Genomic DNA, 22832 nt, shown 5'->3' with positions numbered 1-22832 from the left:
GCTGGTGGCAAGTGGCACACTGTATCTGGTGACAGGCTGTCGGTAGCAAGTGGCACACTGTATCTGGTGAAAGGCTGCTGTTGGCAAGTGGCACACTGTATCTGGTGGCAGGCTGCTGGTGGCAATTGGCACATTGTACCTTTTGGCAGGCTGTGGGTAGCAAGTGGCACACTGTATCTGGTTGCAAGTGGCACACTGTATCTGGTGGCAGGCTGCTGGTGGCAAGTGACATGCTGCATCTAGCGGCAGGCAACTGTGGAAAGTGATATGCTACATTTGGTGGCAGGCTATGGGTGGCAAGTGACAAGCTGCATCTGGTGGCAAGTGACAAGCTCAGGTCCCACTGATTCTGCACGATGGTGAGTTGAACTATTTCACTATATATTACAATGTAGTAACTGAAATAATGGAATTTGATCATCCTGACACCATATCAAGCATGGTGTCAGGATGATTGATTTTAAGTACTAACACCAGCCATTTGCCTGACAAATCACCTCCACCACCGATTTCCCTGCCAACCCCGAGACTACATCCCCCACTAGGGCTGAAACAACTAATCGATTAATCGACAACTAATCGATTATGAAATTAATCGATTACTATTTTCATAATCGATTAATCGGCCAGTAACATAATGGGGTTAAAAAAGCTAAAATTAGCCCCATATAGTACAAAAAGAGCAAATAATCTCTACTGTAAATATTACTTTCTCTGTTGCACAGTAAAAAAACAAATTTATTTTATTTTTATTTTTTTTAACTCCATTATGTTACTAAATGTCTTAGGCCTGGTTCCCACCTCTGTGTTTTTTGGTGCTTTTTGCAGAAATGCACTACAGTTCAATTAACGTTCACATCTATGCTTTTTTCAGCTGCTGTGTATTTGGAAAGGGTCAAGAACCTTTTTCAATGCAAAACAGTGCTTTTTTGGTTCAATATACTTCAATGGAGAAGCTGCAGAAAACCATGTAATATTACAGTTCTGTTTGAAAATCTGCAAAACAGTCTAGAATCTTTTTTCTTTAAATAAAAAAAAATTGATCTGAGTCCAGATTCAACCTCTAATAGTATGTAGAGTATATCTCTTCTGTCTGTTCTGAGAGAGGATTAAAGATTTTACTCCCTAACCATATAGTTGCTTATTTATATTTACCCCTGCGTATTGATATTTAGGAATAAATTGCCTTTTTTTTAAACTTTACATATTAACTAAATTATACACCACACTTTTTATAAAGGTTATTAACCGATTAATCGATTAATCGAAACAATAATCGGCCAACTAATCGATTATGAAAATAATCGTTAGTTGCAGCCCTATCCCCCACCCTCATCTTTTTTTGGGAAGAGGGGGTTGTCTCTGAATGACAGTTTGGAAATGTGGTCGCCCTATGTTGCTGCTGGTGAGAGACCGCATAGCAGGTGGTATTGGTGGTGTTGCTGCTGCTCAGAGGCTGCACAGCTGGTATTACTGGTGAGAGTATATTTAATTCGTTTTAGCGAAAAATTGTTTGTATTTTCATTTTGTTTCCATAAAAAGGCCCACCAAAATCCTCAGCACCAGGCCCATGATGCTCTTAATCTGGCCCTGCTCTTCCTAGGTGATAGGTATCGGTATTTGGTATCAGCACATACTTAAAAAAAAGTATTGGTACTCGTACTCTGTGTTTAAAAAAATGGTATCAGTGTAACCCTAATAATTAAAAAAAAAATAGATCTCTAAATGTTAGAAATCTTCCACCACAAAATGTACTCAGCCAATGAGAGGTAATGACTCCATTTTTATTTTAAAAAGCCTAGAGGACCGCTTTTTAAGTGGTGGGGTTAACGTGTTTCGTCCTTGAAGACGACTTGAGAAAACAGACCTCTTGCAAGAGTTTACACCACAAAATGTACTCAGCTAATGAGAGGTAATGACTACATTTTTATTTTTCTCCTGCTATCAATGGCCAACACGGTACAACACTTCATCCATGTCTTTGGTGATCTCTGATCTCCTTATCAACTGTTTCTTACATAATGAAGATCAGCCATGGAGTATATCTGAGGTGTATATCAGGGTGTGCTTCTTCCCCACATGTCCAGCAACATTCATATACAAGACATTTCCCGCACTCACTAATACACCTCGAGGGTTGTGTGGGACCCCTGATGTACAGGAAGACAGGACTTCAGTGAGGAACATTTCCCTCACTCAGGACAGGAATATGGCTTCTCCCCCGTGTGAGATCTCTGATGTCTGGAAAGAGTGGACTTCTGTGAAAAACATTTCCTGCACTCAGGACAGGAATACGGCTTCTCCCCCGTGTGAGATCTCTGATGTCTACAAAGAGTGGACTTGTCTAAAAAACATTTCCCGCACTCAGCACAGGACAGTGGCTTCTTTCCCGTGTGCAACCTCAGATGTGCATAAAGACTGGACTTATCTGCAAAACATTTCCCGCACTCAGCACAGGAATACGGCTTCTCCCCCGTGTGCACTCTCTGATGAATGGAAAGATAACACTTCTGTGCAAAACATTTCCGGCACTCAGGACAGGAATACGGCTTTTCCCCCGAGTGACACTTTTGATGTGCAGCAAGAACAGATTTTAGTACAAAACTTTTCCCGCAATCAGAACAGGAATACGGCTTCTCATCCCAGTGCAATCTCTGATGGCTGTAAAGGTAGGACTCCTGTGAAAAACATTTCCCGCACTCAGGACAGGAATATGGCTTCTCCCCTGTGTGCAATCTCTGATGTCTGTGAAGATTGGATTTCCGTGAAAAACATTTCCCACACTCAGGACAGGAATGTGGCTTTTCCCCTGAATGAGACCTTTGACCTGTAACAAGATCTGATTTTTGTACAAAAAGTTTCCCAAACTCAGAATTGGAAAATGGCTTCTTCCCCGTGTGAGACTTCAGATGTGTGTCAAGATCTGTTTTTTTTACAAAACATTTCCCACACTCAGAACAGAGATGAGGCTTTTCAGCTGTGTGAGTCCTTTGATGTCTGTCAAGATAAGACTTCTGTGCAAAACATTTTCCACACTCAGGACAGGAATACGGCTTCTCCTCCGTGTGAGATCTCTGATGTGTTGAAAGATGGTACTTCTGAGAAAAACGTTTCCCGCACTCAGGACAGGAATACGGCTTCTCACCTGTGTGAAATCTTTTATGCTTCTTAAGGTTGCCTTTAAAATTGAAACACTTCCCGCACTCAGCACAGGAAAACCTCTTATCTGTTGGAAGGACGGCACCGTCCCTCACAGTCTGAGGTTCCTCAGGATAAGAGGAATACGATGGTCCATCTACACTGTGTGGTGCCGGATGGACATTTGAGGTAGCCGGGTTTTCTCCTGGACTATACTGTGTGATGTCCTCATCTTCTACTTTACAGTCTGGAGACAAAGTGAGACAATCCTCTGAGGTTTTCCTCATCTCCCGTCCATCTACTAAAATAGAAATACAAAGATTATTACTAGACATGAGCTGATTGGTTCCCCTAAACCAGGACTCCGCCCACATCAGGCAGCTTTGTCTCTGAGGATCTTACAATTCCACCCTCAAGGTAACTAGTAAATGGGTCCTCTGATCTCCTACCAGTTCATTTCTTTATTCATGGACCTTAGTCAGAGAGTGAGGAAACAACGAGAACTGTCTTTTATAGGAGTGACAGTGATGAGGGGATTATAGGACGAGTGTCCCCTCCCCCTCTATCACTCATTGCCATCTTCCCAACACAAGAAGTCCTGCACTTCCTTATTTAGTCCATGATTTAGTCATGAATAACATCGGGGCTGAGCCCCACCAGAGGTCAGAGAGTGAGGATGGGGGGAGAACAACCAAGATGAAGACTGGACTGATCCTGAAGACCACCATCATTGGGTTATTGACTCCTCCCTCATTATCACTTTCTGTTTAAGGGTCCAAAGTTGGAGGATGTTATCACATTATTATCAACATGTAAAAGTCTGTGCTCCAATCAAATCATCAGATATAAAATGTCCAGCTGGTAGGAAATGGGTGTAACAAAAGAGAATACATATTATGTGTATATATAGCAGTGGGTAGAGGGAAGAGAGCAGAAGTCAGGAGTATGTAATATACAATATAAATTATATAGTGTAATGGTCAGGACTGCTGATATCGGTATTCAATAATCAGTGGTGGATGAACTGTTTACTGGAGACAAGTTGCAGAGGTCCCACACCGCTGCCTCCCATCTCCTGAGACTGCACTCAGTGACTTGGGTCTGAGACTATACAGACATATCCCTCCACCCGGCACAGCCAGCAAATAACAGAGCAATTACTCTGCCAGAGACCTTACTAGACCCGGGTATGGGGCAGAAGACTCAAGGTACATACCCCAGGTGTCTAGGTCTAGTAACTCAACAAAATGCAACATTTTGCTGCCAGCTGATCCCCAGAATCTCCATAAATCCAGTCTAGATACATAAATTGTGTCTGCAGCACAGAGAAGGAAGATTATCCGAGAGAAATACAGGAATACAGGACGGGGAACACAGCTCAGGAAAGTGACCAGGGGATTACAGGCTGATATCACCCAGTCCCCGCCCTACTCTGGACCAATCAGTGAGCAGTATGGGTGGAGGAATGTATTTAGTGTTAATGACCCACCTGTGCTGATCTCTGTAGGAGTGTCCTCCTCTATAAATGTCCCCGTTATTCCATCCTCCTCCATAGACTGCTGATCATCCCTCACATACGTCTCTTCTTCTTCTGATTTAACCTCAACTTTTATATCTATCAGATCTTCTCCCTAAAACAAGAGGATAGAAAATAACATCTGTAAAATATAAGCTTTAGCTTGTGACATCACATAAGAAATGGAGAACACTTCATTAATCCCAAAGGGAAATTGGGAAATCCAAACATTATCTCCACTTGTCCATGTTCTAGATGTTCCGTCCCACCAACCTTGTAACAGTGAGGGATGGTGTGACCTTCCTGTGTGGAATCCTGGGAATACAGAGGACGGGGACATCTCTCTGGTGGGTTCCTGGTATTAGGTGGCTCCATCATGTCCTTGTGTCCTTCTGAAAACTCCTCCATCACCCCATACTCCTCTTTTATCTCTTCTTTAACCTCAACTTTAGAATCTCTCAGGTTTCCACTCTGAATATATAATAAAAATTACATCAATTGTAACAATGCAGATAATGTACAGATCCTAATGATACTATCAGTGATTGTTCCTCATCTACCTGATGATGGTGAGGGATGGTGTGATCTTCCTGTGTGGAATCCCGGGAATACAGAGGACGGGGACATCTCTCTGGTGGGTTCCCATTACTGGATCCATCTGTAGGAAACACACACACTGACTGAATACATTGTTTCTATGTGTTTATCAGATGATGGGGGATCTAGGTGGAGCCTCCGTACTGCTCTCTCCTTTACAATAAAGTCTCCTCTTACCCGGTGATGTGAGGGGCAGCTGATTGTCCATCATGACGTCCTTGTAGAGATCCTTGTGTCCTTCTAAATACTCCCACTCCTCCATGGAGAAATAGACAGTGACATCCTGACACCTTATAGGAACCTGACACACACAATGATACAGTCACCATCCAGACACATCCCTTGTCTGTTACTGGATAATGTCCCAGAATTCCCAGAATCCTCCTCACCTCTCCTGTCAGCAGCTCCATCATCTTCTTGGTGACTTCTAGAATCTTCTCCATGTTGTGTCTCTCAGGTTTTAGGGAGTCACATGGAGGCACTGTGATGGTCATATGATCACCTGACTTCACAAGAGGAAATCTCTGTATTGGAGAACCAATAGGAATATCATGTTAGAATCCCAGAATCCTCCTCACCTCTCCAGTCAGGTCTGTGTTTTATTAATAGAGATAAGAGTGATGTCATGTGACCTCCCAGAATCCTCCTCACCTCTCTGGTCAGGTCTGTGTTTTATTAATAGAGATAAGAGTGATGTCATGTGACCTCCCAGAATCCTCCTCACCTCTCCGGTCAGGTCTGTGTTTTATTAATAGAGATAAGAGTGATGTCATGTGACCTCCCAGAATCCTCCTCACCTCTCCGGTCAGGTCTGTGTTATTAATAGAGATAAGAGTGATGTCATGTGACCTCCCAGAATCCTCCTCACCTCTCCGGTCAGCAGGTAGATGATCTCCAGGGTAAGGTTTAGTATCTTCTCAGTCATGTGACTCCGGTCCTCCTCCATCCTCATTGATGTGGTCATGTGATCTATGAATGTTTCTCTGTAGACGGATAGTGGAGAATTATTAGGACTTGTACAATGTTAGGATGGGGATATAAGGGGGTTATTATGCCGGCTACCACCATTGGGAAGTGGATCAGGTAGATCGGGTTTATCTATAAAAAAAAAGTTGCATAATTATTCATTCAGCAAATCTGCATGAGCATTTGTTGTGTGTAAATTTCATTTTATTAAGCACAGTAATAAAATGCCACATTGGGGGCCACTAGATGGAGCTGAGGAGCACAAGAAATACATAGAGTTATATCTTTGTAACAAGAGATACGATGTAGCATTTCTGGAGAACACTAGAGGGAAGTAACCAATGGGTGTGCAGCATACAAAGGTTGTTGAAAAGTTATTGGAGCCCCTCTCTTGGTGGGTCACTAATGGGTTCTCACATGTTCAACACTTCCTAACCACCAGATCACTTCCCACGTGGGCTTCCCTTCGGGAGACCCATGATGTACCAGATGAGGAGCTCTTCCACTACCTCCAACTTCAGCATCGGCTCACCTCGCTGCGCAGGACTGCTACGTACCCGTTCCAGAAAACCGCGTTCCAACACATCTGCCTGCACTCCCCGGGATCCCCAGGCCTCATCTCAGCTCTCTATGCTTCTCTGAATAATCGTTCACCTCATACCTCTCTCACTTATGTAGCTCAGTGGGAACGAGATTTGGCGACCGAAATAGATCTCCCTCTCTTTAGCTTCACCTTTCTGCCCAACTTTCTTCTGTTTTCTGCTCCTCTATCCTTGTTAGTTCAGTTTTGGCTGTACATTACATTGCACCACCCCGTAGTTATGGGGGGCCTCTCTGGGACCCCTGGATCCTGACGGTATCATTCACACTTCAGTTTACCACTGTTGCATTTTTTCTACTTTTGTGTTGCCCTTCTTATGAGCTAATTACCTGTTCCAATTTCAATGCTAGCCCCGGCGTGGGCAGAACTTTTGCAAATTAACCACTTGTTAAAACTGAAAAAAAAACCAAATGGAGGGGGGGGGGTGTTCTGCCCCTGAAGGGGTTAATCTAGGTTTCCACACTATATATGTGTATCATCATCTGCTGGAGATAAAAGACGTCACAGTGACTATGGAGGAAGAGGACGGAACATGACGGGGGGTTACTGGGTGTAAATAGAAAATAAGATCTTATTACCTCCTCTACTGCCACTTCAAGCAACGTCTTCCCTCTACTTCCTCCCAACTCACCTCTCACCCAGAACTTCCTGTCTGCACCTGACATCACTTCCAGTCTGTCCCTGACATCACTTCCTGTCTTCCATAGAGACTTCCTGTCTCTATGGTAGAAGTGAGATCACCATCTTGTGGAGCTCAGAGGAACTGCGGCCCCGAGAAACGTCTCTTATGCCCTGTACACACGGTCGGATTTTCCGACGGAGAAAGTGCGATCGGATTGTGTTGTCGGAAATTCCAATCGTGTGTGGGCTCCATCTGACTTTTTCCAGCGGAACTTCCGACACACAAAGTTTGAGAGCATGCTATAAAATTTTCCGACAAACAAAATCTGATCCTTTAAATTCCGATCGTGTGTAGACAAATCCGACGCACAAAGTGCCATGCATGCTCAGAATAAATTAAGAGACAAAAGCTATTGGCTATTGCCCCGTTTATAGACCCGACGTATGTGTTTTACATCACTGTGTTCAGAACGATCGGATTTTCTGACAACTTTGTGCGACTGTGTGTTTGCAAGACAAGTTTGAGCCAACATCCGTCGGAAAAAACTGATGGATTTTGTTGTCGGAATGTCCGTTCAATGTCCGATCGTGTGTACAGGGCATTAGTGTGAACACGGCCTTCTGCTGTGTGTGTATGTACTGTATATCCTTATAGATGGGGTCATCTCCATTCCCACCAAGGGGGGTAGAAATATATTACTGCCTAGTCCAGCCTTTCTCAGCCAGGGTTCCTCCAAAGGTTTCTAGGGGTTCCTTGAGCAATGAACAATTTCTGTCTCTCGTAACCACTGACATCAATGATCTGTAAGGGGGGCAGTCTTCCCACTGCTGATGATGTAAGAAAGTCCTTCTCCCACTGACATAAGGGGGTCCTTCTCTTAAATTTCTAGGAGTATCTGTGCAGCAAGTGCATGGTTATCATTATGTATGTTGTGGTTTAACCCTGCTCCTGATTCTCTGTTCCCATATACACTGTATTACTAAAAGTATTGGGACGCCTGCCTTTACACGCACATGAACTTTAATGGCATCCCAGTCTTATGCCCCGTACACACGGTCGGACTTTGTTCGGACATTCCGACAACAAAATCCTAGGATTTTTTCCGACGGATGTTGGCTCAAACTTGTCTTGCATACACACGGTCACACAAAGTTGTCGGAAAATCCGATCGTTCTAAACGCGGTGACGTAAAACACGTACGTCGGGACTATAAACGGGGCAGTGGCCAATAGCTTTCATCTCTTTATTTATTCTGAGCATGCCTGGCACTTTGTCCGTCGGATTTGTGTACACACGATCGGAATTTCCGACAACGGATTTTGTTGTCGGAAAATTTTATATCCTGCTCTCAAACTTTGTGCGTCGGAAAATCCGATGGAAAATGTCCGATGGATCCCACACACGGTCGGAATTTCCGACAACACGCTCCGATCGGACATTTTCCATCGGAAAATCCGACCGTGTGTACGGGGCTTTAGTCTGTAGGGTTTAATATTGCGTTGGCCCACTCTTTGGAGCTATAACAGCTTCAACTCTTCTGGGAAGGATTTTAGGAGTGAGTCTATGGCAATGTTTAACCATTCTTTCAGAAGCGCATTTGTGAGGTCAGGCACTGATGTTGGACCAGAAGGCCTAGCTCTCAGTCTCTACTCTAATTCATCCCAAAGGTGTTCTATTGGGTGGAACTCAGGACTCTGTGCAAGCCAGCCAAGTTCCTCCACCTCAAACTCACTCATCCATGTCTTTATGGACCTTGCTTTGTGCACTGGTGCGCAGTCAAGTTGGAACACGAAGGGGCCGTCCCCAAACTGTTCCCACAAAGTTGGGATCATGAAATTGTCCAAAATGTCTTGGTATGCTGATGCCTTAAGAGTTCCCTTCACTGGAACTAAGGGGGCCAAGCCCAACCCCTGAAAAACAACCCCCACACCATAATCCCCCCTCCACCAAGTGATTTGGACCAGTGCACAAAGCAACCAGCCAGTCAGGAAAGGGGTGACACTTCAGGGGGGAAGGAGGCACCGATAATGAAGGAGCTTGGTGCTTCGGAGGACTGGTTCCTCACATATTGGGACTGACCTTGCAGGACAGGGAACCCTAGGGACCTAGCGTGTAGACTAGGGATGAGCCGCACACCCCCCGGTTTGGTTCGCATCCAGAACATGTGAACAGGCAAAAAATTTGTTCGAACACGCGAACACCGTTAAAGTCTATGGGACACGAACATGAATAATCAAAAGTGCTAATTTTAAAGGCTTATATGTAAGTTATTGTCATAAAAAGCGTTTGGGGACCTGGGTCCTGCCCCAGGGGACATGGATCAATGCAAAAAGAAGTTTTAAAAACGTCCATTTTTTCGGGAGCAGTGATTTTAATAATGCTTAAAGTGAAACAATAAAAGTGTAATATTCCTTTAAATTTCGTACCTGGGGGGTGTCTATAGTATGCCTGTAAAGGGGCGCATGTTTCCCGTGTTTAGAACAGTCTGACAGCAAAATGACATTTCTAAAGGAAAAAAAGTCATGTAAAACTACTATCGCTAGCGCTGGCTATAATGAATTGTCGGTCCGGCAATACACATAAAAGTTCATTGATAAAAATGGCATGAGAATTCCCCACAGGGGAACCCCGAACCAAAAGTAAAAAAAAAATGCGTGGGGGTCCCCCTAAATTCCATACCAGGCCCTTTAGGTCTGGTATGGATATTAAGGGGAACCCCGTGCTAAAATTTAAAAAAAAATGGCATGGGGTCCCACCAAAAATCCATACCAGACCCTTATCTGAGCATGCAACCTGGCAGGCCGCAGGAAAAGAGGGGGGGAGGAGAGAGCGCCCCCACCTCCTCAACCGTACCAGGCCACATGCCCTCAACATTGGGAGGGTGCTTTGGGGTAGCCCCCCAAAGCACCTTGTCCCCATGTTGATGGGGAGAAGGGCCTCATCCCCTCAACCCTTGCCCGGTGGTTGTGGGGGTCTGCGGGCGGGGGGCTTATCGAAATCTGGAAGCCCCCTTTAACAAGGGGACCCCCAGATCCTGCCCCAACCCCTGTGTGAATTGGTAATGGGGTACAAATGTACCCCTACCATTTCACAAAAAAGTGTCAAAAAGGATAAAAAGAGACGGTTTTTGACAAGTCCTTTATTAATTTCTTCTTCCATCTTCTTTCTTCTGGTCTTTCTTCAGTGTTCTTCCTCTATCTTCTTCTCCATCTTCTTCTTCTTCCTCCGCTCTTCCCGTCCCGCATCTTCCTCCGGCTTCTTCTCCGCTCCGTCTGCACGATCAGCCTCAGTGGGAGTCTTCCGCTGTGTGACGCTTTATTTCTTCTGACACTCCTTATATAACGGAGGGCGGGGTCACCCGGTGACTCCGCCCTCCTCTGACGCAGGGGACTTCCCTTTGGCTTTTCCCGTGTTGACAGAGGGCGTCGGGGTCACCCGTTTACGTAACCGGCTGACCCCGCCCCCTCTGACAACACAGGGAAAGCCAGAGGGAAGTCCTCGTGCATCAGAGGAGGGCGGGGTCACCGGGTGGCCCCGCCCTTCATTATGTAAGAAGGGTCTGGTATGGATTTTGAGGGGGACCCCCACGCCATCTTTTTTTAATTTTGGCGCGGGGTTCCCCTTAATATCCATACCAGACCTGAAGGGCCTGGTATGGAATTTAGGGGGACCGCCACGCATTTTTAAAAAAAATTTTGGTTCGGGGTTCCCCTGTGGGGAAATTTCATACCGTTTTTATCAATGAACTTTTATGTGTATTGCCGGACCGACAATTCATTATAGCCGACGCTAGCGATAGTAGTTTTACATGACTTTTTTTCCTCTAGAAATGTAATTTTGCTGTCAGACTGTTCTAAACACGGGAAACATGCGCCCCTTTACAGGCATACTATAGACACCCCCCAGGTACAAAATTTAAAGGGATATTACACTTTTATTGTTTAACTTTAAGCAATATTAAAATCACTGCTCCCGAAAAAACGGACGTTTTTAAAACTTTTTTTTGCATTGATACATGTCCCCTGGGGCAGGACCCGGGTCCCCAAACACTTTTTATGACAATAACTTGCATATAAGCCTTTAAAATTAGCACTTTTGATTTCTCCCATAGACTTTTAAAGGGTGTTCCACGGCTTTCGAGTTTGCCGCGAACACCCCAAATTGTTCGCTGTTTGGCGAACGGGCGAACAGCCGATGTTCGAGTCAAACTCATGTTCGACCCGAACATAAAGCCCATCCCTAGTGTAGACATATGCAGAATGAGAAAATGTATTTAGTTTGGATCAATTTGTTATGTTGATAATTTCGTTGCAGTCATAACAAAATTTGTTTTGTTTCGTTATCGACCAGATTCTATATTTTCCAATGGATTTGAAATATTCAAATTAAAAATATCAAATTGATTCAAATTCATTGTGGAGAATAGCTGCTTCTATGCTATTCAGATTTCCGAAGACGTTTATATTCTATTTTTATTTTCTATTCTATTCTTTTCCTTTATTTTCTATTCAATTTTATTCTGTTCTTTTGTGTTCTATTCTATTCTATTTTACTCTATTCTTTTCGAAATTCGAATTTCAGAAGACGGCTATATTCTATTTTATTTTATGCTATTTTATTACTTTCTATTCTATTCCTTTATTTTCTATTCTATTTTATTCTATTCTTTTTGAAATTCAAATTTCGGGAAAGAGGGCTATAGTCTTTTTATTTTATTCTATTCTTTTATTTAGCTGCTACATACTCTCCATTTTTATATAAACGTCTTCTGGTCTCCCCAAGAGCCTGCATTCACTATATCTGCTCTCCCCAGGACTCTGCAGTCACTATATCTGGACTCCCCAGGAGCCTGCAGTCACTATATCTGCGCTCCCCAGCATCCTACATTCACTATATCTGGTCTCCCCAAGAGCATGCAGTCACTATATATGGTCGCCCCGGGAGCCTGCATTCACTATATCTGGTCTCCCCGGGAGCCTGCATTCACTATATCTGCTATACCCAGGAGCCTGCAGTCACTATATCTGCTCTCCCCAGGACTCTGCAGTCACTATATCTGCTCTCCCCAGGACTCTGCATTCTCTATATCTGCTCTTCCCAGGAGCCTGCAGTCACTATATCTGGTCTCCCCAGGACTCTGCAGTCACTAGATCTGTTCTCCCCAGGACTCGGCAGTCACTATATCTGGTCTCCCTAGGAGCCTGCAGTCACTATATCTGATCTCCCCAGGACTCTGCAGTCACTATATCTGATCTCCCCAGGACTCTGCAGTCACTATATCTGGTCTCCCCAGGAGCCTGCAGTCACTATATCTGTTCTCCCCAGGACTCTGCAGTCACTATATCTGTTCTCCCCAGGACTCTGCAGTCACTATATCTGGTCTCCCCAGGACTCGGCAGTCACTATATCTGGTCTCCCTAGGAGCCTGCAGTCACTATATCTGATCTCCCCAGGACTCTGCAGTCACTATATCTGTTCTCCCCAGGACTCGGCAGTCACTATATCTGGTCTCCCTAGGAGCCTGCAGTCACTATATCTGATCTCCCCAGGACTCTGCAGTCACTATATCTGTTCTCCCCAGGACTCTGCAGTCACTATATCTGTTCTCCCCAGGACTCTGCAGTCACTTTATCTGCTCTTCCCAGGAGCCTGCAGTCACTATATCTGGTCTCCCCAGGAGCCTGCAGTCACTATATCTGATCTCCCCAGGACTCTGCATTCTCTATATCTGCTCTTCCCAGGAGCCTGCAGTCACTATGTCTGGTCTCCCCAAGAGCCTGCAGTCACTATATATGGTCGTCACAGGAGCCTGCATTCACTATATCTGGTCTCCCCGGGAGCCTGCATTCACTATATCTGCTATCCCCAGGACCCTGCAGTCACTATATCTGGTCTCCCCAGAACCCTGCAGTCACTATATATGGTCGACCCAGGAGCCTGCAGTCACTATATATTGTCTCCCCATAAGCCTGGATTCACTATATTAGGTCTGCCCAGGACTCTGCAGTCACTATATCTGCTCTCCCCAGGAGCCTGCAGTCACTATATCTGGTCTCCCCAGGAGCCTGCATTCACTATATCTGCTCTCCCCAGGAGCCTGCAGTCACTATATCTGCTCTCCCCAGGAGCCTGCAGTCACTATATCTGCTCTCCCCAGGAGCCTGCAGTCACTATATCTGCTCTCCCACAGTATACAGAACACAGAAATGCAATTGTTTTAGTAATTATAAACTGCTAAATACCTTTTCAGCAGTATATACAGCAGTAGTATATACAGTATCTCACAAAAGTGAGTACACCCCTCAGTCAGTCACATTTGTGTAAATCTTTTCTTCTATCTTTTCATGTGACAACACTGAAGAAATGACACTTGTCTACAATGTAAAGTAGTGAGTGTACAGCTTGTATAACAGTGTAAATTTGCTGTCCCCTCAAAATAACTCAACACACAGCCATTAATGTCTAAACCGCTGGCAACAAAAGTCAGTACACCCCTAAGTGAAAATCTCCAAATTGGGCCCAATTAGCCATTTTCTCTCCCCGGTGTCATGTGACTCGTTAGTGTTACAAGGTCTCAGGTGTGAATGGGGAGCAGGTGTGTTGAATTTGGTGTTATCGCTCTCACTCTCTCATACTGGTCACTGGAAGTTGAACGTGGCACCTCATGGCAAAGAACTCTCTGAGGATCTGCAAAAAAGAATTGTTGCTCTATATAAAGATGGCCTAGGCTATAAGAAGATTGCCAAGACCCTGAAACTGAGCTGCAGCACGGTGGCCAAGACCATACAGAGGTATAACAGGACAGGTTCCCCTCAGAACAGGCCTCGCCATGGTCCACCAAAGAAGTTGAGGTCACGTGCTCAGCGTCATATCCAGAGGTTGTCTCTGGGAAATAGACGTATGAGTGCTGCCAGCATTGCTGCAGAGGTTGTAGGGGTGGGAGGTCAGCCTGTCAGTGCTCAGACCATACGCCGCACACTGCATCAAATTGGACTGCATGGCTGTCGTCCCAGAAGGAAGCCTCTTCTAAAGATGATGCACAAGAAAGCCCGCAAACTCTTTGCTGAAGAAAAGCAGACTAAGGACATGGATTACTGGAACCATGTCCTGTGGTCTGATGAGACCAAGATAAACTTATTTGGTTCAGATGGTGACAAGCGTGTGTGGGGGCAACCAGGAGAGGAGGACAAAGACAAGTGTGTCTTGTCTACAGTCAAGCATGGTGGTGGGAGTGTCATGGTCTGGGGCTGCATGAGTGTTGCCGGCACTGGGGGGCTACAGATCACTGAGGGAACCATGAATGCCAACATGTATTGTGACATACTGTAGCAGAGCATGATCCCCTCCCTTCAGAGACTGGACCGCAGGGCAGTATTCCAACATGATAACCACCCCAAACACACCTCCAAGACCACCACTGCCTTGCTAAAGAAGCTGAGGGTAAAAGTGATGGACTGGCCAAGCATGTCTCCAGACCTAAACCCTATTGAGCATCTGTGGGACATCCTCAAACGGAAGGTGGAGGAGCGCAAGGTCTCTAACATCCACCAGCTCCGTGATGTCATCATGGAGGAGGGGAAGAGGACTCCAGTGACAACCTGTGAAGCTCTGGTGACCTCCATGCCCAAGAGGGTTAAGGCAGTGCTGGAAAATAATGGTGGCCACACAAAATATTGACACTTTGGGCCCAATTTAGACATTTTCACTTAGGGGTGTACTCACTTTTGTGAGATACTGTATATCAGTGTCTGGTTAAAACTTGTAGGAGGAGTTTTTATTCTCCTATGAGGCTGCAGGTCCCCTGCCCTCTGTCTGGACAGTGCTGATTGGCCCTGTGCTGATCACATGCACTCTCCCAAGAAAAAAAAAAAACTCTCTGGTATTACACACCAAACTGAGCATGTACAGCTTGTCGTTAAGGCTCTATTCTATCAGTAGATGGATTGTGCTGGAATAATGTGAGAAGGATTTATCCTGCTGGTACATATTACAGTCGTGTTTAAATTAAAAGTTAAGTATATGCAGGGCTAGAAGCATCAAATTATAAAATAAAAGTCCATAGTGTTAAAACAGAGTTCTTCGTTTAGGGGAAATACTGGAACCACCCACGGTGCAGACAGAGGTGAACATGAGATTATCCTCCACCGAACATCAAGACACCGGGCCTCTTACCAAAGGAAGTGGACCACTGAATTACAGGTGATCAAACACGCATGATATATCCACAGCGCCACCGAACCACTTCAGTTGGATCATAGAAGGCTGGATCTTGTAGTCCCACTCAATGGTAATCCATAGGTACATGCATAGGATAGAAGGAAGCAACTCCTCATGGTCTAGTATTTAAAACCAAGGTAAATTTATTTCTTACAAAAAGCCAGGGCACTCATATTTTGAGAAATTAAAACAGGCATATCAAAAGTTGCAATTCGTCATGGATAGCAGATGTTTCCAACCACAAAGATGGCCGCAGTCGGCACGTTACAGTGTCGTGACGTCAGAGCTCCACCCTACATGGCGTTTCGTCCCATAGGGACGTCGTCGGTCGTGTTTCATTAACACAGTGATTTCCTATAATCCTCAACTCCATCTAGTGGTCATAATGCATTTTTTCCCATAATTCCTCAAAAGAAAAAAATAGAAAAAAAAGCACATTATGGCCATATCACAGTAACTGCACAGACATGGCAACTTGCTAAAAAGGATGTGGTTCTGTGACTGGGGGGGTATGGGGAATAAGGGGGAATTTATACTGAGCAAGACTGGCTGTGATACATTTTCACAGCCCTCACTACCTCTGGCCACCACTAGAGGGAGACTCCACTCCAATCCAGCTGGCAGACCACACGCAGGCAGTCTAGCACTTAGCACACACTTCTTTGGTTCCTCCAGTTTATCCTACAAGCCCGAGGCTCCAATTGGCTTGTAAAAGGTTGTCCTCTGCGCCCCGAACCCTCCCGCTTGTGATATTAGCGAATCTAAATTCGCCATCGGTTTCCCCTGGCTTCTCGTCCTGGCCAATCAGCGCAGGAGGCTGAAGATTTCGAACCTGGAAAGAAGACCAGGGTTAATGTGGAAGCCATGGAGCCAGGTAGACATGTGCAATTCGTTTTGTTCCAAATTCGTTATTTAAGGAATTTCCACACATTCGTTAATTCGGAAATATTCGAAAACCTGTTTAACAAATGTTTCCAAATATTCGTAAATTTGAAAATCCAGAAATGCGAAAATTCGTAAATTCATAAATTCTAAAATCCGGAAATTCATAAATTCAAAAAATCTGGAAATTTGAAAATCCGAAAATAAGAACGAAAATTCAAAGAACGAAAAAAAAAAAAAACGAAAATTAGAAAACCCCCAAAAAATCTGAAATAATAACTAACGAATAATAACTTAACTGTTACTAACTATTGAATTATAGGTATTGGCATTTCCTTTTAAATTTGGCTATTAGCGAACGTAACGAAAAACGAATTTATCCGAAGTTACGAATTATCCGAAATTATGAATGCCGCCTCTAAACGAATGGAACATAATCGATTAATAATATTAAGTAACAATAATAATAATAATAACTTTTTATTATTATTATTAATATTTATTATTGATTTGTTCAGTTCCATTTGTTTAGATGCGGCATTCATAATTTCGGATAATTTGTAACTTCGGAAAAATTTGTATTCATTCACTAACTGCCACATTTGAAAGGAAATTCCAATAACTATAATTTAATAGTTATTGTTAGTTAGTTTTTATTTCTAATTTTCGTTCTTTCGAATTTTCTTTCTTATTTTCAGAATTTCGAATTTCCGGATTTTTACATTTTCTAATTTCCTAATTTTTGGATTTTCTAAATTTTCTAATTTTCGGATTTTTTAAATTTTCGAATTCTCTAATTTTCGGATTTCCTAATTTCAAGATTTTCTAATTTCCAGATTTTCACATTTTCTAATTTCCTTATTTTCGGATTTTCTAAATTTTCTAATTTTTCTAATTTTCAAATTTTTCTAATTTTAGAATTTCCGAATCCTCAAATTTATGAATTGTGAATGACCTGAAAAAGGAAGAAAAATTTACCAGAATGAAAACAAAAAAACAAACACATTTTTCGGCATTGCACATGTCTAGAGCTGGGAAGTCATGTTGGAACAGGAAGGGGCCATCGCCAAACTGTTCCCACAATGTTGGGAGATTGAAATTGTCCAAAATGTCTTGGTATGCTGACGCCTTAAGAGTTCCTTTCACTGGAACTAAGGGGCCAAGCCCAACCCCCGCACCATAATCCCCCCCTCCACCACATGATTTGGACCAGTGCAATAAAGACATAAAGACATGGATGAGCGAGTTTGGGGTGGTGAAACTTGACTGGCCTGCACAGAGTCCTGACCTCAACCTGACAGAAAACCTATGGGAGGAATTAGATAGAAGACTGCTAGCCAGGTCTTCTCGTCCAACATCAGTGCCTGACCTCACAAATGCTCTTCTGGAAGAATGGTCAAACATTCCCATAGACACACTCCTAAACCTTGTGGACGGCCTTCCCAGAAGTGTTGAAGCTGTTATAGCTGCAAAGGGTGGGCCAACTCAATATTGAACCCTCCGGACTAAGACTGGGATGCCATTAAAGTTCATGTAAAGGCAGGAATGAACCCTCCGGACTAAGACTGGGATGCCATTAAAGTTCATGTAAAGGCAGGAATGAACCCTCCGGACTAAGACTGGGATGCCATTAAAGTTCATGTAAAGGCAGGAATCCCAATACTTTTGGTAATATGGTGTATGTCTATGACTGATGACTGAATACAGGAAATAATGTATCTTTAATAACACAGAATTACACTATATCTACAATTATATACTTCTACAGATCACATCTCAGCTACGGGCAAAACTACCCGACTCTTCTATTACAGGTCACTAGTTTTTTAAAAACAGACCTGTAAGTGTTTGTGAAATCTTTCACCACAAAATGTACTCAGCCAATGAGAGGTAATGACTCCATTTTTATTTTAAAAGGTGTAGAGGGCCGTCTTTTAAGTGGTGGGGTTAACGTGTTTCGTCCTGGAAGACGACTTGAGAAAACAGACCTCTTGCAAGAGTTTACACCACAAAATGCACTCAGCCAATGAGAGGTAATGACTCCATTTTTATTTCTCTCCTGCTATCAATGGCCAACACAGTACAACACTTCATCCATGTCTTTGGTGATCTCTGATCTCCTTATGAACTGTTTCTTACATGATGAAGATCAGCCATGGAGTATATCTGAGGTGTATATCAGGGTGTGCTTCTTCCACACATGTCCAGCAACATTCATATAAAAGACATTTCCCGCACTCACTAATACACCTTGAGGGTTGTGTAGGACCCCTGATGTACAGGAAGACAGGACTTCAGTGAGGAACATTTCCCTCACTCGGGACAGGAAAGTGGCTTCTCCCCCGTGTGCGATCTCTGATGTCTGCAAAGATTGGACTTCTGTGAAAAGCCTTTCCCGCATTTAGGACAGGAATACGGCTTCTCCCCCGTGTGAGATCTCAGATGTGTGACAAGAATGGACTTCCGTGAAAAACATTTTCCACACTCAGCACAGGAATATGGCTTCTCACCTGTGTGTAAACTTTTATGCTTCCTAAGACTGGATTTTAACGTGAAACACTTCCCGCACTCAGCACAGGAAAATGGCTTATCTGTTGGAAGGACAACACCATCCCTCACAGTTTGAGGTTCCTCAGGATAAGAGGAATACGATGGTCCGGCACCGTCCCTCACAGTCTGAGGTTCCTCAGGATAAGAGGAATACGATGGTCCGGCACCGTCCCTCACAGTCTGAGGTTCCTCAGGATAAGAGGAATACGATGGTCCGGCACCGTCCCTCACAGTCTGAGGTTCCTCAGGATAAGAGGAATACGATGGTCCGGCACCATCCCGCACAGTCTGAGGTTCCTCAGGATAAGAGGAATACGATGGTCCGGCACTGTCCCTCACAGTCTGAGGTTCCTCAGGATACAGATTTTTTCCAATGTGAGATCTTTGATGTTTGGAAAGATCAAACATCCGTGGAAAACATTTTCCGCATTTAGGACAGGAATACGGCTTCTCCCCCGTGTGAGATCTTTGATGTGCGATAAGAGCTGCTTTCTGTGCAAAACATTTTCCACAATAAGGACAGCAATATGGCTTCTCCCCTGTGTGAGATCTCCGATGTACGACATGATTTGAGAGGCTTATAAAACATTTTCCGCACTCAGCACAGGAATACGGCTTCTCCCCCGTGTGAGATCTCTGATGTATTAAAAGAGCGGACTTCTGTGAAAAACATTTCCCGCACACAGAACAGGAGAATGGCTTCTCTCCTGTGTGAGTTCTTCTATGCTTCTTAAGATTGCCTTTCAAATTGAAATACTTCCCGCACTCAGGACAAGGAAACCCCTCAGCTGATGGATGGAGGGCACCGTCCCTCAGAGTCTGAGGTTCCTCAGGATACAGATTTTTTACAATGTGAGATCTTTGATGTTCGGAAAGATCGGACTTCCATAAAAAGCATTCCCCGCACTCAGGACAGGAATACGGCTTTCCTCCAGTGTGAGATCTCCGATGTACGATATAATTTGAATGCCTTGCAAAACGTTTTCCGCACTCAGCACAGGAATACGGCTTCTCCCCCGTGTGCAATCTCTGATGTTCTGAAAGATGGCCCTTCTGATTAAAACATTTCCCGCACTCAGGACAGGAATATGGCTTCTCACCTGTGTGAGTTCTTCTATGTTTCTTAAGATTTCCTTTTAACTTGAAACACTTCCCGCAATCAGCACAGGAAAACGGTTTATCTGTTGGAAGGACAACACCATCCCTCACAGTCTGAGGTTCCTCAGGATAAGAGGAATACGATGGTCCGGCACCGTCCCTCACAGTCTGAGGTTCCTCAGGATAAGAGGAATACGATGGTCCGGCACCGTCCTGCACAGTCTGAGGTTCCTCAGGATAAGAGGAATACGATGGTCCGGCACCGTCCCTCACAGTCTGAGGTTCCTCAGGATAAGAGGAATACGATGGTCCGGCACCGTCCCTCACAGTCTGAGGTTCCTCAGGATAAGAGGAATATGATGGTCCGGCACCGTCCCTCACAGTCTGAGGTTCCTCAGGATAAGAGGAATACGATGGTTTGGCACCGTCCCTCACAGTCTGAGGTTCCTCAGGATAAGAGGAATACGATGGTCCGGCACCGTCCCGCACAGTCTGAGGTTCCTCAGGATAAGAGGAATACGATGGTCCGGCACCGTCCCTCACAGTCTGAGGTTCCTCAGGATAAGAGGAATACGATGGTCCGGCACCGTCCCTCACAGTCTGAGGTTCCTCAGGATAAGAAGAATACGATGGTCCATCTACACTGTGTGGTGCCGGATGGACATTTGAGGTAGTCGGGTTTTCTCCTGGACTATACTGTGTGATGTCCTCATCTTCTACTTTACAGTCTGGAGACAAAGTGAGACAATCCTCTGAGGTTTTCCTCATCTCCCGTCCATCTACTAAAATAGAAATACAAAGATTATTACTAGACATGAGCTGATTGGTTCCCCTAAATAGAGGTCGACCGATATATCGGCCGATATTTGGCGTTTTTTACTTAATCGGCATCGGCTGATTGTGCTGATAAAAAAGGCCGATTATAACTTCAGCCGTGACTTGCAAATGACTTCTGTAATAGAAGGTAATGCAAGTTGCCTGAAGTTATCTGTGGAGAGGATTCTCTCCTCCTCTGGGCAGCCAAGTCTGATAAGAAGAAACATTGTATCTCTTCAGGTTCTTTTATCAATAGACTGAACTCCCTGTGTAGAAGCTCGCAGTTTAACCATTTAAATACTAAATCTTTTCTGACACTTGTTGCTTACAAGTAAAAATCCTGTATTTTCTGCTAGAAAATCACTTAGAACCCCCAAACATTATATATATATATATATTTTTTTAGCAGAGACCCTAGGGAATAAAATGGTGGTTGTTGCAATATTTTATGTCACACGGTATTTGCGCAGTGGTCTTTCAAACGCAATTTAAAAAAAAAAAAATACACTAATGAATTAAAAAAAAAACTAAGCAGTAAAGTTAGCCCATTTTTTTTCGTCCAAAAGTTTTGATTACCTGTTCTTGTATATTTAATATTTAGGATAGTTTTTTTTTTTTTTTTTTTCTTTATCTAAATTCTACATACAAGTGAACTGACTGGAGGTTTGTTTTGTTTAATAAATGTTTAAATGTAAAAAATTTTTTGTATCACTTATTACTTAAGGCTGCTTTCACACTGCAGCGGGCAGGCGTTGACGGTAAAACGCTGCTAGTTTTAGCCGGGCTTTACCGTCATTTTAGCGGCGCTATTCGGCTGCCAGCGGGGCACTTATAACCCAGCTAGCGGCCGAGGAAGGGGTTAAATGCTCCCCTGAAGCGCCGCTGCCAAAACGCTTTGCAGGCGCTTCGGCAGCGGTGCGCATTCATTTCAGTGGGCAGGAGTGGTGGAGGAGCGGTATACACCGCTCCAAAGATGCCGTTTGCAGGACTTTTTTTTTACATCCTGCCAGCGCATCGCCTCAGTGTGAAAGCACTCGAGATATCACACTGAGACTGCAGGGGAGACGTTTTACAGGCACTTTTCAGGCGCTATTTTTAGCCCAAAAGCGCCTGAAAAACGCCCCATTGTGAAAGGGGTCTAACTGTTAGATTTTATGAGATGAAGGGAAAAAAGAGAAAAAAAAAAATCGGCCAAAAAAATCGTCCCAAAAAAATCGGCATCACATATCGGCCATCGGCCACCGCAATTTCTAAATGTCGGCATCGGCCAGAGAAAAATCCATATCGGTCGACCTCTACCCCTAAACCAGGACTCCGCCCACATCAGACAGCTTTGTCTCTGAGGATCTTACAATTCCCCCCTCAAGGTAACTAGTAAATGGGTCCTCTGATCTCCTACCAGTTCATTTCTTTATTCATGGACCTTAGTCAGAGAGTGAGGAAACAACGAGAACTGTCTTTTATAGGAGTGACAGTGATGAGGGGATTATAGGACGAGTGTCCCCACCCCCTCTATCACTCATTGCCATCTTCCCAACACAAGAAGTCCTGCACTTCCTTATTTAGTTCATGATTTAGTCATGAATAACAGCGGGGCTGAGCCCCACCAGAGGTCAGAGAGTGAGGATGGGGGGAGAACAACCAAGATGTAGACTGGACTGATCCTGAAGACCACCATCATTGGGTTATTGACTCCTCCCTCATTATCACTTTCTGTTTAAGGTTCCAAAGTTGGAGGATGTTATCACATTATTATCAACATGTAAAAGTCTGTGCTCCAATCAAATCATCAGATATAAAATGTCCAGCTGGTAGGAAATGGGTGTAAC

The 22832-nt window shown here is 44.2% G+C and overlaps 1 protein-coding gene across 1 annotated transcript; it reads right to left on the bottom strand.

The window, feature by feature from the left end:
* Nucleotides 1-1906: 1906 nt before the first annotated feature.
* On the bottom strand, nt 1907-21298 carry LOC141105004 (uncharacterized). The gene is made up of 3 exons (XM_073594812.1): nt 19465-21298; nt 18956-19053; nt 1907-3219 (listed from the first exon to the last, which is right to left on the bottom strand). The coding sequence occupies exons 1-3, from the start codon at nt 21001-21003 to the stop codon at nt 2193-2195; spliced, it is 2664 nt and encodes an 887-aa protein (XP_073450913.1). The 5' UTR covers nt 21004-21298; the 3' UTR covers nt 1907-2192.
* Between the last annotated feature and the right edge of the window lie 1534 nt (nt 21299-22832).

This window comes from Aquarana catesbeiana, linkage group LG08 (genome assembly GCF_042186555.1).
Source record: "Aquarana catesbeiana isolate 2022-GZ linkage group LG08, ASM4218655v1, whole genome shotgun sequence".
Taxonomy (NCBI): domain Eukaryota; kingdom Metazoa; phylum Chordata; class Amphibia; order Anura; family Ranidae; genus Aquarana; species Aquarana catesbeiana.
Note: the sequence above shows the minus strand (reverse complement) of the source record. Positions and strands in the feature narration are given on the sequence as shown.

Excerpts from the sequence above, each read along its gene's own strand:
- LOC141105004 (XM_073594812.1), bottom strand. The coding sequence starts at position 21,003 with ATGTCTAGTAATAATCTTTGTATTTCTATTTTAGTAGATGGACGGGAG. Across the intron at positions 19,054-19,464 it reads CCAAACATCAAAGATCTCAC|ACAGGTGAGAAGCCATATTC; the intron begins ATTGGAAAAAAT and ends AAAAGTTTACAC. Across the intron at positions 3,220-18,955 it reads TCTCACACGGGGGAGAAGCC|GTTTTCCTGTGCTGAGTGCG; the intron begins GTATTCCTGTCC and ends AACAGATAAGAG.